Source organism: Aspergillus ruber (assembly GCF_000600275.1).
Source record: "Aspergillus ruber CBS 135680 unplaced genomic scaffold scaffold00057, whole genome shotgun sequence".
NCBI classification, from domain to species: Eukaryota; Fungi; Ascomycota; class Eurotiomycetes; order Eurotiales; family Aspergillaceae; genus Aspergillus; species Aspergillus ruber.
In genome coordinates this window covers 11011-26644 of record NW_024467353.1, presented here as the reverse complement: position 1 = coordinate 26644, position 15634 = coordinate 11011, and the positions used below count along the sequence as shown (strand labels likewise).

The window sequence follows — 15634 nt, the reverse complement described above, 5'->3', positions numbered from 1 at the left end:
AGAATCAAACGATTCGTTCATTGCCCTACAAAAATCCTCTCTGCTTATAGGTATATCTACGATAGCGATCCGATACCGATTCGTAGCCGAAACGGTCGATTGATCATATAAACGCCTAAGTCCTATACTCTGGCGTTACACAAAGCACCGTGGCTTCGGATACACTCAGAGATTTTGAATGGCTTGTGTCACGGCGCTCTACTAGAGTAATGGAACATCCAACTCATGGGTTCTACCTAGGTAGCTGTCGACGAGAATAATCAACATGAGGAAGAAAGGAGGTGACGCCGTATCTATCAACAAAGCAAACAACTGCATCTCACGTGATAGCCAGCCAACGTGACCAGGCCGTCACAGCTTGGGGGATACGAAAAATAGGGCGATACCAAAGATAGAAGGATGGCGCCAGGTTGCCCTACTACTGTTGGTTGAGGCTCACAGCCCTATCAGTAATCTCACTGACTGTCACGAGCTCGGACCAGTAGATACTAATGAAATGACATTCTATCTAAACCAGTGTAGCCATCGACTAGAATATCGAATCTGGAGAAGAAAAGAGAAGAAGTCCTATATGGTTGTGTGTGGTCTCGCTAAGCAGCTTGTTTGCCTTGGTTGCTTCCATGGCATTGTTTGCCGTGTTGATGATGTTTGCTGATGAAGCGCTGGGCTGAGCCGTTACACTGACCATCACAGCGGGAAGGAAAATCAGATTGTGGCTATGTGCAGATGCCAGGTGACTCGGTGTTTGAGGTGAAAGCAGAATAACCAATGATAAGTCTAATATACCAGGTTGTGGATATTGAGGTTTGCAGCTGGCTGAACTCGCGCGACACCGGGCGCTGCGGAGTGATGGCTCACCTTCTGTACTGTGCACTTAGGCTCCATCCAATATATTGCCCTCACACTAAGAGGCTAGTACATACGACCATAGGGTGTGGAGAACAGGGCTTCCCGTCCGCTCAGCCGTACTTAAGCCACATGTTAAGTGCGGCCAACCGTAAATTCTGCCCTTTGCTCGTTATTGCTCTAAGGGTGATTTCCAGGTGAGCACTAGTTGAGTGCAGGTGATTGGGGTGATGCCTTTACAGTCGAGGGTGAGCGTTGGGGTGATGAGTGGGTGAGCATGGCCTTGCGAAAGCAAACAGTACTAAATGATTATTCGGCATGAATGGGCTGTTGTTTCACTCGAGCATCATCTTCTTCATTTTTCTTTCTTGTATCTTTCTAGAAACAGTTCTGACACTATTCACCTTATCAAATATGTCACATGATCATGGGCATATGGCCGCAAAGATCAAAGGTTTAAATTAATCCAACAACGCCGCAAACTCGCTGAGTCTCAGGGATTTACCACAGCTTATCAACATGAGACAGAAGAGCAAGACAATGTTGTATGCCTAAAGCAAAGGGCTCCTGCCACTGAAGCCATATATTCTAGGGCAATTGAGAACTGGTGTTTGTAAGTAATGCAGATTGACTGTATCTGGCACAGCTACTGAATATGTAGTTTGTGACGACTCATATATGACGGCTCATATATGACGGCTCAACACTGCAACAATGAATGATACATCGCAAATGCTGCTACTCAACCATGTCGGCAACAACCTCTATAAAACCCCTTCATTACCTAGATAGATTTCCTCTTCTCTTTTCTTCTCCAGATTCGATATTCTCGTCGATGGCTACAATAGTTTAGATAGGAACATCGATTCATTATCTACTATTCCGAGCCCGTGACATCATACCCCTTGGTACTGTGACGGTCTCGAGCAATAGGAATCTATTAGTAGACTATCTGACGAAATACTAACATGGAGAAGGAAAGAAAGAGGCCGGGCTTGCCAGCGCTGCGCTATCTAGTGTGCGAAGGGGGTTCCTGCCCTATATTCAAACAGGCCAAAATATACAAACATCTTGCGTTGTTGGTGAATGTCTGTACTCCGTGACAGGTACCAATCAGTGTGCTAAGTCTTCTGGTGGGGATTCCAAAGAATTTCACTAATTCTGTCGCTCGTTGTGTGTCTATAAAGAGGTAACCGTTTGCTCCTGTGTCAGCTAGGGTAGTCAGAGGGATACTAATTCCATTGTAAGCTATCTGACTATTCACATTGAATCCTTGTCCTCCAATCAGTTGACTAAGATCCAATTCACCTAGGTTGACACCATCTAGCCCCAGGTCGAAGACTTTCTCCTGGGCTAGACGTTTCCCGCTTCATTGTCCTGTTCACTCTCAGGCGTCCTCTGCTCAAGCTCCTTCAGTTATGGAGATGCCGTCTTGGTGGGGCAATCCTGTGCAAGGTGGCCTTTTTCCTGGCAGTGGAAGCAACAGCCTTCCTTCATCATTTGACCACGCCCAGCACTACCTGCACGCGGAGCAGTGGGGCTAGTGCTTTGAGATAGAGCTTGTTCTTTCTTGACAGTGGTTCCAGATCGATTGGCTCCCTTGTTGGTATCCTTGTTGGGAGTGAATGTTCGATTCTTCTGGATCCGGTGGTTGATAACTTCAAGGCGGCTTGCAGTCTGCGAGACGGTACTTGAGAACTCCTGGAAGGTGCTCACATGGATGCTACTGGAAATACACAATTCCTGGAGCTTGGTCGTCAGTTTGTTGTAGAGCTCGTCCTTCCAGTCATCCTCAGCAACACCTGCCTCAGCTGCAAGATAGAGGAATTCAGACAGAAAGTCATGGAACTTGTCGCTCGTCTTCATGTATAACTGTCGGAACTGGTGCTTTGCGGTGGTAACACGGTTCGGATTGTCATAGATCATTTTTAGGTGATTAAGCACATCCCTCGAATCAGTGCATGGGTTCATGACATCGTCTCACATGCGAGGGGTGATGTGCTTTCAGGCCTTACCCTCACATCGACTGGCCACATATGCTATTCGGCGTATCGAAGTGGTCAGCATTGGTAGTGAGTTTTTGATTCATCAGGAGCAGCCAGTCCTCAAATTGGGGCTCCTTGCCATCAGTGAGCATCGGGGGGTCAGGAATCTTGGTGGTCTTTCGGTTAATGGGCATTGGAGAGGCTTGGCGGCTATTGGCGCTATCCATCACCAGCCGAGCGATCTGGCTCCCAAATGCATCACTTTCAGCCTTCACTTCAGCAAGCTGCTGTTTGACATTCTCAATTTCCCCAATCCTGCGGCGCAGAAGGGTGATTTCTCCATCCTTGGTTTGACTGCGGAGTTCTTCTTCAGCAAGTCGGACTTTATGGTCGTCAAGCTGGTCATCATGTTGTTGGTGAGTCACTTGGAGCTTCTCATACAACCATTCGGGCTCATCAGAGGCATATTTCAAGGACTCCTCCAAAGTCACCATACGTTGTTTTTCGTTCTCATCTCCCTCAATGAAGATGGGGTTCTGTCGGTTTTCTTGGCCAGCATCGGTATTTGCTTCATCTTGATTGGTATCATTATCATTTGTCTCATTTCGGTTGGCTCTAGTAGAGGCAACAATGGTTCTCGGGCGAGGCATGCTGGTCAGGATCGTTGATTAATCGGTTTTCGGTATTAACCTGGTTCGTTCGGTCGGTCACTATGGGGACACACTGCTATGGTTTCACGATCACTGGATCAAACCAATATAGCAAATGTGCAAAAATAAGAAAGGCGAGATTCGATATTATGTCACGGGCTCGGAATAGTAGATAATAATGAATCAATGTTCCTATCTAAACTATTGCAACCATCGACGAGAATATCGAATCTGGAGAAGAAAAGAGAAGAGGAAATCTATCTAGATAATGAAGGGGTTTTATAGAGGTTGTTGGCGACATGGCTGAGTAGCAGCATTTGCGATGTATCATTCATTGCTGCAATGTTGAGCCGTCATATATGAGTCGTCACACTGAGCTACCCGCTTATTTCATATAGAAATGTGCGTCTGCCAGTGAACAAAAAAAAAAAAAAAAAAAAAAAAAAAAAAAAAAAAAAAAATGAAGCCCAGATTCTAAATGCCTGAAAAGAGATCATCATGCATCCTAGCATCCTTCAAATCTTTCTGACCCTAGAATGTATGTTCGCGCCTAATTGCAGCAAAATGTGGACTCCTGCCTCAAACCCTGTGTCAATCGCTGTATGCAGGGCCGTTCTCCCCGCATTATCGTATGCATCAATGATGGCATGATCGCCCGCGCAGTAGGCTAAAAGCATCTTGAGCAGAGCCTCCCGTCGATGTAACACCGCCCAATGAAGCACCGATCGGTTTCGGCAATCCACGCTACCGATCCGCGCTCCATGCGACAGCAGCGAGCTCACCACATCTTCATAGCCACCAATGGTGGCGTGCATCAGAGGCGTTACCCCGTCGCTGTCCCTCTCATCACAAAGTGGGTGATATTGGAGGAGCATGCGTACGATTCCATTATGTCCCCTTTGAGCTGCCATGTGGAGCGGACTCATCCAGCCTGTTGTCGCTGCGGAACAGGACCCTTCTTCCATTACTGGAACGATAGGATTGGGAATAGTGTGAGACTGGCTTCTGGATCTGATATTATCGAAGGGGGAATTGGGGTTGCCACAGACGGGTGCTCCGAGCATCTGATGTTCGGGCTTCTTCGAGCTCATAGAAAGATCGGTGGAGATCATGGCATCGGTATTTGTGTCACAAAAGTTGTCCATGTCAACGAAATTTATATCGTCTAGGTGTGTATTGAAGGCCGTTGCTTCCAGACTGTCAGTTGGTTCGGTCCATTCAGTGACCGGGATGGTAGGAGAGGTGAGGGATCCGAGGCCGGGGACTTCCTCGGGGGTGAGTTCGGGACAAGGCAGCTCTAGAGGGGAATCTGTTGCTGTGTTTCTCAGCTGTATTGCGGCTGCTTGCTGATTTTGTCGTTCTGGAGATTGAGATTACCGCGTTAGCCCTTTCGTTCTTCACCAATTTTCACGAAACCTTTTCTAGGTATCTGCGACGGGGCCTCACTAACGACGAAATCGGCGCTGTGCTATTCGGTTCTGTGCGCGACGACGCTCCAGCACGTCGTGGTCATCTTTACACTCCATCTATGCGGGTATTGTAATTCATGGTTTAACTAGTCCCAATGGAAGCAGATAGGTAGAGCTAACCAGCTCCGCGTGAACAGCAAGCCAGCCACAAATATATATTGAGCACACAAAGTATCACGGCAGCCTTGAAAGTCGATCACCCAAAAAAAAAAAAAAACGAGATATACAAGTCCGTACTATTGTCGACTTCGTGTCCCATTTCCCTTTCGTGTCCAATTAAGATCAATACTGGTACTCCGTATCACAGCTACAAATCATCTTGTACAGCCCGGGAGTAATGATGTAATCAAGTTCCAGAGATTCACTAGTTGATGTAATCCACTAGTGAGCCGCACAACACCCTGACGAATGTCAGCAAGCAAGCCTACTTTAAACCCCACAAATGCATTTCTATATAAAAAACTAATCACTATTGTGATTAAGACAATCACTGCATCATGGTGATGCTTGTATAGAGTGTTATTCTGCTTTTGGTGCTGGTTCAGCAGGTACAGTAGATATAGCTTCTTCAACCTGATTCCTGCTCTGTAGAAGGCCTTGGCCTTCCTGAATAGAAAGCCCCTCTGTATGAGCTATTGACAACGGGGAAATGCTCAAGACTAGATCAGAACCAGCGGGTCGATATGGCTGTAGGTGAAAAGAACGACGGAAAGAGCAGAAGACTCCGTAGGGAAAACGACTGAGCAAAAAGGAAAGAAAAAAAAAATGAATGAATACTGCGCGTACTGGAACTGCTTCGACGATAACTGAATGAATTGTATGGTAGTTAGTTGGTAGATACACGAAGCGAAACTCTGCGTTGAATACCGCAGGGGACGTCTCCGCCTGGGCCAGCGAAGAATAGGGTTTAGGCGCGTAGTGGGTGTGGTTCCTGACTACAATACATGTGCAGACATCGGAGGCACCTCCCAATTAGGATTTGAGTTCACACTATTTGAAGCAAGCCTTTTTGAATTCACCAATTTTACTGCGCGGCGGAGTTGCTAACATTCCCTATTCCGTATGTATACATACATACATACATACATACATGAATCATATGAGCTTTTTAAAAGTGTTCTGTTCCAACATTGCACAATCCACCGATCTACAAATCACCGAAAAATTTCGCAGATAGCTCATCCTTCGGTGCTGACAAATTCCGCCTGCTGTGACTCGGGTAAGGAAGTGTCTCGGAGCCAATTTGGGGGCCGGATGCAGCCATGACCAACGGCCTGATCCTTCGTGATGGCAGCCTCAGTACGTACGGAGTTGATTCCTCGCTTTCACCCTCCCTATCTCCGGCCCAATGCCCGAGAGTCCGGCTGAAATAATGAGGCGTCGGGTCTAATATAGCGGTCATGTTATTCTTAAAAGGGTAACAAGCAGTTTTTGTAATACTGTAATCTATAGCGAGTACATCGAGGCAGTTGGTTGAACACCTAAGAACAAGACGGTATATGAGTGAGGCATACTCTCAGTATTACTTCTAAGGTTCGCACTGGAGAGTTTACACTCAGTACGATTGGACTATCGAGACTGCATTTTCAGGGCTTTCCAGCCAGAAAAACTCATGCTTACATGTGCTAGGAGAACTCAAAAAGTTTACAGAGTGAGTTATTCTTAGAGTGTCACTTGGGGCGGGCTGGGGCGGGCTTAGCCCAAAAGCCCGAAGCTGATGGCACTATACTCTATTAGGTAACCAGGGAACGCACTAATCTAACTATGGCTAGTCAGTCCAGTATCTTTTGTATTTGTTGTTTGGACTGTAAAGGAGTTGTATATTGTCTATTGATTATGGGTCCCCGAGCCAGGTGGCCTCTTTTATATACATACAGGTCTAGTTCAAATATGGCAGTAGTGCGTTCAGGGTGACAGTACGATACAATACCAATACGGTATAAGGCAGTATCGAAACAGGGACTCCAACAGTATTCCCGTACATCAACATATCGACATGGCATAGAGTGATCGGTCGCAGGCCATATATATTGATATCTATCGATTGATATATATAGAGGACGAATAGAGTAATCCATATATACCGATATATATCGATATAAATAGACATAGATATAGATGATGTTGACATGGTATAGAACAATCCGTATGGCTTTGTATTGGGGTCAGACGGGCCATTTTTGGGCATGCCCAAAAGCCCGCGGGGCGAGCCTTTTGGACCCAGACCCGTAGCAGTCCAAGGACCCTTGACCCAAAGCCCAGCCCGTTGGGCTTTGGGACGGGTTCGGGGCGGGTCTCCGGGTCGTCCGGTGACACTAGTTATTCTTAATCTTTTCGAGCATGATCCAAAATCACAGTACCACTTGGAAGCTGCAAGGAAACAGTTCCGAAAACTGACAAAAGAGCATCGAGATAAGGAGAGAGACACTGTTGGTATCGTGAGAGCGATTGTGAAATGAGTGATGGTGACTAGTGGTTGTGATGGAAATGACCCGAAATGAACTTTTTTTTTTTCAACGCCCTTCCCGATATATTAGTATATCAATGAACAAAAAAGGCCTGTATACTCAGCTGTAACAGGTAACTAGTCAGGAAATGGTTACTACAGCGCTTTCACCTCGGCCATGAGCCGTACATGCTTGAGGTGTTCGTCACCTCACATGACTCAGGTATTTGTGTCGGAAATGTGGCTTAGTCAGGGTTGAAAGTACGTATCAAGCGTATATGTTGAGGTCTCTAATTCTTGCAAAAGTGTGCTAGCTAGGATCCTATATACGACCGTAAATACCTTATAGAGTATACTAAGCGATTGTGCGGTTTCAAAAGCAGTAATAGCAGAGTAAATACGCTGCTTTGCGCCATATGATATCAGCAAGGCATCAATCAGGCATCAGTTGGTATTGTTCGGTAAGGAACCTCTATATTCCGACAATTTGGAAAGCACACATGGACAGTGATTGGCTGTAACGGAACCTAGATAAATCCGGATCCGAATCCCCAAACCACTTCCTTGCTCACTTTGTAGTATCATTTTGGTCCGTTCTACATCAGCTGGCGTATGCCTTGGTCCAATGCATCTCTTCCTGCCTGGTCTTGATGAAGATAGGTTTTACAATATTGTCATTTTTAGAGCAGAAGTAGCACTGCAAACTTCTCACCTACCAAAGCCGGTGTCATTATTACTAAGATTCCGATGTCCTCAACGTCAAGACGACTACTGATACAGCAGCCATGAATCGTCCAATTACCTCCTGTCTCACCTGTCGCCGTCGCAAAGTTCGATGTGACCGTTTGACGCCGGTATGCTCGGCCTGCCAAAAAGGTCATTATAACTGCGCCTACCAATCATCCGGTTCCCCGCAGAGGAGATCGTTTTCTCCTTCATCCACCACCAGAACCGCTCGAAGTCGACAAACTGTTAAAAAGACTAGGTCCGCAGAAAGGTCGTTGGACGGATTGCAAGCTCCCTCTATATACCAAAAAACTACTCCGTTGGAATCATGTGCGAATTCCTCACGTTCTGAGTCTGCTCCGGTTGAAGAAAAAAAGGATCACAGCCAGTCAAATGGCGTGCTCATCCTTGATGAAGAGTGTTCTCGTCTTGTATCACCCTTGCATTGGGCATCAGTCAAAGAAGTCAGTGGATCTGGACAACTAGGTAGTGCCGTTAACCAATCAGGGAATGGGCAAGCGCCTGACCTCAAGGATGTGGTAATGGACCGTACAAAGTCAACAGACCTGACGGCTGTTAGTCACCAGTCTTATGGTGGCTACAAACATCCTTTGCCATACAACGTGCATCCTCCTCACTCGTCATTTATGGGTCTACTGTTGGGCTCAGGGTTAAATGACAACCAGATTGCGCTTTATTACCCAGAAACTTTAGCTGATTGCCAATTTTTCCTGGACACTTTTACCAAGAAAGTTGAACCAATAATTCATCTCGTGCACCATCCAACCCTACAGCAGCATTTTCAAACATATTTATCAAACTTGGAAATTTATGCGTTGCCGGCATTCAAAGACCTCTATGGATTGGAGAAGCCCAGTCACTTTGAGCCTCTGGCATTTGGGATCTTTTTTTCGGCCGTTTATAGTATGGATCCGACAGCAGTGGAAATCAAATTCGGTACATCCAAGTCGGGTCTACTGCGGAGATTCCAAATTGGTATTGAGCTAGCACTAGAAAAGCAGGATTTACTCTCCAGTCCGGCTATTCCAGTTCTCCAAGCCTTTGTCCTTTTCCTGGTATGTCCAGATATCCTTCGTGTTTACAACGGATTTAATTAAAAATTTTCTTTCCCAGACATGTTTGTGCCGTGATGATGATATTCAACGTGTGTGGGCGCTGGTTGGGTTGGCCATCCGGATTGCACAGTCTCTGGGTCTCCATCAAGAGCCAACTCTGTACCCATCAAAAAAGATGGATGCCATCCAAGTTGAAGTCCGACGGAGACTCTGGCATCAGATATTTTATCTTGATTTTCGCACTGCTTCGTCCCAAGGATTGCCGCCTTTTATAACAGTTAATTCTTTTACCACACGGCTACCATCTAATGTGAATGACGAAGACCTGGTTCCAGGGCAGGCCCCATTGCCGGACCAATACGACCCGGGGCAGTTCACTGATATGACTATGCAACTGGTTCGCCTCAATGGAATCCATTGCATGCAGCAATTGCTACATAAAATATCTCTGAGACAGTCGCCTGACATCAGAAGTTCTCACTTGAAATCTTTTGCCAGTCACGGCTCCGTTTCCCAGCCAGAGGCTGATGAAGAGCAAGAGATGCGGATTCTAATTGAGACAGCACTGGAGAAGAACCAAATGTTGTATCTCTGTCACTGTGATTCTAGTATTCCTCTCCATCGTTGTGTCTTGAATCTCGCCAATCACATCAAATGGAAGTTTTGGATTATTTTTTACTACCAATTCTCAAACGGGAATTACTGTCTGTTACCTCCGGTTTTGAAAGCTTTGTAGGTGGCTATTTTGTCTGGTCTGAGCTTTGTATGGTTTGCAAGTCTGGAGGCTAATAGAAATTTACAGGATCTTCTCCCAATCTCTCAATCTGCTGGAATCATATATCCGAATGAGACATGATCAAGGATTTGATTCCTTTCACTGGATACTTGACTCACATTCAGGACTTCATGCCACTTCCTACATCATATGTCAACTTCAGAATTCCGAATCTCAGCCAGATCCAGAGCTATTGCAGCGGGGAAAGCAGACGCTTCGAGCTATGCGGGATCTTCACGCCAATAGTGATAGCAGAGTGTGGTCATTCTTAAAGAATAAAATTGACCACGTTTTGTCCCCGGCGCCTGACCGGATCGAATTTTCTGATTTGCCCGACTTGCCCGACCCCGGGGGCTTCGACCCTTCATCCATAGTGGCGGATATGGATTTTTCTAGAATCGATGATTGGCTGACACACCCAGAGGATATTACCTGAATTGAGACCTTGGTCGACCCGAGAGGGTGTGCTTGTCGAAGCAATATTTTTGTGCGTGTTTCTTTTATCCTGTACTTTTCATCCTGTGAGATGAGGTAGCGAATTTGGTATATTAGCAGAAAGCAACAGCCATGGGCATGTGCAAACTTGTCATATTTGTTCATTCCTGCATGCTACGCGCAGGAAAATCACGTCTAAAAACAATAACAGAAACCAGACAGAGGGTGTCCGTAAGCAAACCAGTGAGATCTGGTCACGTAGTTATCCTGATTGATGAATAACCCCAATGACCAATAACTAGACGTTCCTCCCCCAACAACAACAACAACAGAAAAGGGGGTAGGCAATCATTGACTGGCTATCACCAGTGACTTCACGCAGCAACATGTGTGGGACGTCATAAAGGAGTGTTCTGATTGACCTATGTGGCTAGCTTAGAGTTACATTTGAAGCGGGTTGGAGCGGATTAAGAGCTCATTCAACCCACACCACTGCGGGTTCGGGTTGAATGAACAGAATCCGAATCCTCTCCAAAATCAGTACTAAGTCTACTTAGGTGGAACATGTGATACACTAAACCAACCATGGTTAGCTTTGGATTGGATTGGATTCGGAGGCACCTGAAATCCAATCCACATTTCTTCAAATTTATTAAATACAGGTAATCAGAATCAAGTCTGGGTACTTTAAACACAAAATCACAACTTCATATTTCCAGGTTTTTATATTGACTGTATTCAATGACGCCCTTAGCTCAACCATTAACAAATATAATTAGCGATAGCAATCCAAGATAAGCAAAATCCATCACCTGTTCACAATTGTACACTTATATATAGCAGTACTACATATATGTATGGACTACAAGTGTCAGTGCATAACATAACCAAATCACTTGGTTTTTGTCGTGGGCTCAACGGAACTTTTTACTCATACATTATCTAAGCAGCTAGTGGCAAGTAACTAAATTGATACAAGGAGAGAAGAAAGAAGAATGATCTGCAGCCTACAAGTTTTGATATTTACTCACCTTTGTAATATGACTGTATTATCTTTATTTGGAGGCTGTGTACACGCAATCCACGCAATCCAATCCAACCCACACCAAATGGATTCTCCGAATCCACTGCGGGTTGAGAAAATCTCTGTTACAGGCCTAGCCACATCAGTCTCACGTGACGATGCGGGAAGTCAAGGCAGAATCATTGAATATGGATAAAAGAACGATTAAGTGAGCAAGGCAGGGATAGTAGTAGTAGTGTGTGTGTGTGTGTCTCTATTTAACGTCGAGGGTCGGGTCTTTCCATGCCTCTACAACTCCTTGAGAGCCTCGGAAGCGGAAGAGCCCTGGTCCCGGTGCGGGACATACGACGGGCAGATCGGAACTGCCTTTCTTCTAGCTAAACTACCATCTATCATCTAAATACAGGTGGCCCCCCGCGCGGGGGGCTGCTTGGGTTTTTTCCAACTGTTAAACAGTAAACTGCGCATCTTGGGGTTTTCTTGGAAAGGAAACCGAGGTGGGAGGAAAACAGGAAAGAGGGGGGTGAACAAAAGGGGAAAATGGGGTTAGAGAGAAACGCCTGAAAGGAGGGGGGAGGGATGGAGGAGGAGGGGGGAGTCAGAGGTAAGCCTATGAGTTCCCAGATTGATGTGTTTAGCATCCTAATAGCGTTTACAGATGGCTGTGTAAAACTGTGATTTCCTCAGCCTGTCTGCGTATGCAGTGAATCCTGTCTTTTTGGTAAGGATGTCTGATACTGGTTGTTGGCCCCATGGATGTGCTTCTGCTTTGCGACCTTTGCGGCAAAAATAGAAGTGGGAGGGCTCTTTTCTGCGGCCGCATGAGCATGTCAGCAAAGCATCGTCATGTTTAAAGCGCTCATGGTACTCTGCAAAGTCGCCATGACCGCTCCTGGCAGCAAGGAGGCGGCCCAGAGTTGCTCGGGGAAGCTGGAGCTCTGGTGGTCGCTTCTCTATGCCTATACCGAGGTCCTTGTAGCGTTTGGAGGCTTTTTCTGTCCAGAATTGTGCAAAGCATTGCCAGTGCACCCTCTGAGCTGCCCGCTTGGCGGCTGCCAGTGAGGCTGGTGGGGGAGGGAGCTCCACAGGAGCTTGGCAACCCATCTTGGCCTCCTTATCTGCTTCTTCATTTCCTTCAATGCCTGAGTGTCCAGGGACCCACTTCACCTGCACTGTGCCTGACTGTATGCCGGGTGCTTTGGGGTGTTGTGGCCATGTCCGGGCAGCCTCTTGAAAGTTCATGAAGATCGATTGACTCGAACCTTTGGGTTGACGCTGGAGTTGCTGTACTGCTTCAAGATTGTCCAGGCAGATATATATGTTTGTGGAGTGCTGGGTTTTGGGATCCTTTAGGGCTGCCTGTAGGCCCAGCAGGGCTGCTCTAGCCTCTGCATCGAAAACCTCATGGTTGGGGAGCTTTGCATGTCCGCTGAAGATCTTGGTCTTGCTGGTTCCCCAATAGCCTGTCCAGCCAGCTCCTGCAGCCGTGCCTTCTTTTCCTTTGGACCCATCTGTATAGACAACCATTGACAGTGGTGGGATGAAATCAAGCCATCTCTGAAACTCCTCCCTGGCCTGTACCTTTGGGGTAGTGGTTGGTTGCTCTTTGGGCTCAAGGTCTGAGTCCCAGGGGCTTGTCAGCAGCGGGTCCACTTGCTCAATGGAGTGGAAGTTTTTCGGGTCAGCAGCCCGGAGTAGGCGGGTACTAATATATCGGTTTGGTTGGTGCGTGACCCGGAGGTGCAGGGGGTGTTGGATGTCTAGTTGGTGGATTCTGATGGCCAGGTTCCGCCGTCTTTGGTCAAGGAGTAGCTCCATGGGCGGTATGGCTGACTCCCGGTGGAGTACGGCTGTTCGGGTGGTCCTGTAAACTGGGAGGGTCCCTAGGAGCGCATTGCGGAGTACCTGATCCAGACAGGCTACCTGGGCGCCCACCCCGTTGGAGATGAGTTTCTGTCTGCCTGAGAGGTCCTGTCTTAATCTTCTCCGCCCTGGCCACCATGCCTCAGCCCCATAACACAGGACTGAGACCACACAGGCAATTGTTGCTTGCCGCAGTAGGGGAGCTTTAACTCCTCGTACAGTGTTAGCCAGGGCTTGTATGCCATTAGCAGCCAGTTTTGCCTTGGCCGCCAGTGTCTGGGTGTGTATTCTGAATTTGAGTTTCCGGTCAAACCAGATACCCAACCATCGTGTGGCCTCATTGAGTTGGGGAGGTTTAATCTCCGCTGTGCCTTCCGGGGTTTGGATTGAACAGGTGGGATTGTTCCTTTTCCATCCCTTGGCAAAGTGTTGGAGTTCTGTTTTGGCCAGGTCAAAGGTGAGGCCCTCTCTTTGGCCCCATTCTATCAGGTCCATTGCAATGTTTTGCAGTCTGGTAGTGTTTTCTTCAAGGGATTTGCTGATGACCAGTTGGCAGATATCATCTGCATATCCAAAACGACCTCTGTGTGCAAACATTGGCCCGATCCTGAAGATGGGTTCAAGATACAGCATGAAGAGGATTGGTGACACTGGGGAGCCCTGAGGCAAGCCTGCTGGGACTGCAAAAGTTTGGCTCTGGTGTCCATCCAGCCTTATGGCTGCTGTGCGGTCTTGGGTAAAGTTCAGCACCCAGTGGAGCACTGTGGGGGGCCATCCTTGGCTTTGGAGTCGTTGTATTAGCCTGCCTGAGAGGACAGCATCAAACGCGCCAGTGCTGCTGCCAGGTCAGTGGCAGATCGGCAGGGAAGAGCCCCAAACTGTTGAGGATGCAGGATCTTGTGCTTGATAGCTATCCAGGCAAGTCTGCGGGCCATCAAACGTTCCAAACCTTTCCCTAGGGTGGAAAGGAGGGCAATCAGTCTGTATGAGTGTGGGCTGCTGTAGTCTTTCTTCCCTGGTTTTGGGAGGGCTACCAACAGGGCTTGTCGGAAGGGAGTTGGGTGCCATCCTGTTGCAGCACATTGCTTGTAGAGGGCTGAGATATGGGGGCCAAGTGCAGGCCAGGCCTTCTTCAAAACCTCATTGGATATCTCATCCTGCCCGGGTGTGCTACTCTTGGCTCGGAAAATGGCTTGGTAGACTTCCCTTGTTGTGATAGTTGGAAATGGAAGGGATGTCTCTGAGCTATTGCTGGGCTCAACGGGGATGTCATCCATGCAGGCCGCCTTTTGAAGTAGGGTTTTTGTCACGGGCTCGGAATAGTAGATAATAACGAACTGAATTCCTATCTAGACTATTGTAGCCATCGACGAGAATATCGAATCTGGAGAAGAAAAGAGAAGAGGAAATCTATCTAGGTAATGAAGGGGTTTTATAGAGGTTGTTGGCGACATGGTTGAGTAGCAGCATTTGCGATGTATCATTCATTGCTGCAGTGTTGAGCCGTCATATATGAGCCGTCATATATGAGTCGTCACAGTTTTCACCAGGAGCTCTGCTTTGGCATCAGGAGTGGTGTGAACTGTTCCTCCATTCTTGAGAGGTGGGATTGGGAAGGATCCCACTGTCCTATTCCACTTGATTGCTCTGAAGACATCCTGGCTGTCAGTGAAGCTGTCCAGTTGTGTTTGCCAGTATTGGCGTTTTGCTTGGCGTACTGTGTGGCGGAAATTTCGTTGTGCTGTTTCTCTTTCAGTTTGGGGGCTATCTGGGTCTTGTGAGACTCTTCGGAGCACTACTACTGTGTCCTGGCAGTCCTTGTTCCACCATCTATGACCTGATGGGTGAGCATGGGCTCTTTTTGTGGATGCTTCCAGGGCATTTGTGATTGCTTGTGTGATTGCAGAAGTGTAATGGTCTAAAGCTTCAGGTGTGAGGTCTTGCTGTGCTGGTGGTGGTTTGCCCAAAGCTGTTGCTTCCTTGTGGATGACTGAATGAAAGATGTCTTCCTGCATAGTGGCCATTCGGAGGGGCGGCACAGGCTTTGTGTTGTTGATAGGGTGCCAATGGACAGTTGTGGACAGAGCTGTGTGGTCTGCTAGGACTGGGAATCCTGGTGTTGGCTCTGTGTGTGTTCCTAGGCAGACCAGAGGCCTATTGGCCCATGCAAGGTCAATGGTGTTGCTATCATGTGTTGGGGTGTTTGGCTCAAGCATCAAGGTCATCCCCTGATGATCTACCCATTGCAGGAAATGCTCTGCTCCTGCTGAGTTGATTGTATTGGTCTGCCAGGATGAATGGTGGAGATTGAAATCCCCTGCAACCAAACAGGGCCTGGA

The 15634-nt window shown here is 47.3% G+C and overlaps 3 protein-coding genes across 3 annotated transcripts; 1 reads left to right on the top strand and 2 right to left on the bottom strand.

The window, feature by feature from the left end:
* Positions 1-4143: 4143 nt before the first annotated feature.
* EURHEDRAFT_430101 (ankyrin repeat domain-containing protein) lies at positions 4144-4404 on the bottom strand (the record flags this gene model as incomplete). The annotated part of the gene is made up of 1 exon (XM_040783404.1): positions 4144-4404. A coding segment is annotated over one exon (261 nt), but the record flags the coding sequence as incomplete, so codon positions are not given.
* Positions 4405-7989: 3585 nt separating this feature from the next.
* hasF (Zn(II)2Cys6 domain-containing transcription factor hasF) lies at positions 7990-10632 on the top strand. The gene is made up of 3 exons (XM_040783260.1): positions 7990-9198; positions 9257-9930; positions 10001-10632. Exons 1-3 carry the CDS (start codon positions 8182-8184, stop codon positions 10407-10409), a joined length of 2100 nt encoding a protein of 699 aa, XP_040633867.1. The 5' UTR covers positions 7990-8181; the 3' UTR covers positions 10410-10632.
* Positions 10633-15103: 4471 nt separating this feature from the next.
* On the bottom strand, positions 15104-15634 carry EURHEDRAFT_433365 (uncharacterized protein; the record flags this gene model as incomplete). Its single annotated transcript, XM_040783429.1, has 1 exon — positions 15104-15634. A coding segment is annotated over one exon (531 nt), but the record flags the coding sequence as incomplete, so codon positions are not given.

What these genes read in the sequence shown, in the direction of transcription:
- hasF (XM_040783260.1), top strand. Translation starts at nt 8,182, where the DNA reads ATGAATCGTCCAATTACCTCCTGTCTCACCTGTCGCCGTCGCAAAGTT. An exon ending in AAGCCTTTGTCCTTTTCCTG is followed by an intron (nt 9,199 to 9,256) that starts GTATGTCCAGAT and finishes TTTCTTTCCCAG; the next exon opens with ACATGTTTGTGCCGTGATGA. An exon ending in CCTCCGGTTTTGAAAGCTTT is followed by an intron (nt 9,931 to 10,000) that starts GTAGGTGGCTAT and finishes AGAAATTTACAG; the next exon opens with GATCTTCTCCCAATCTCTCA.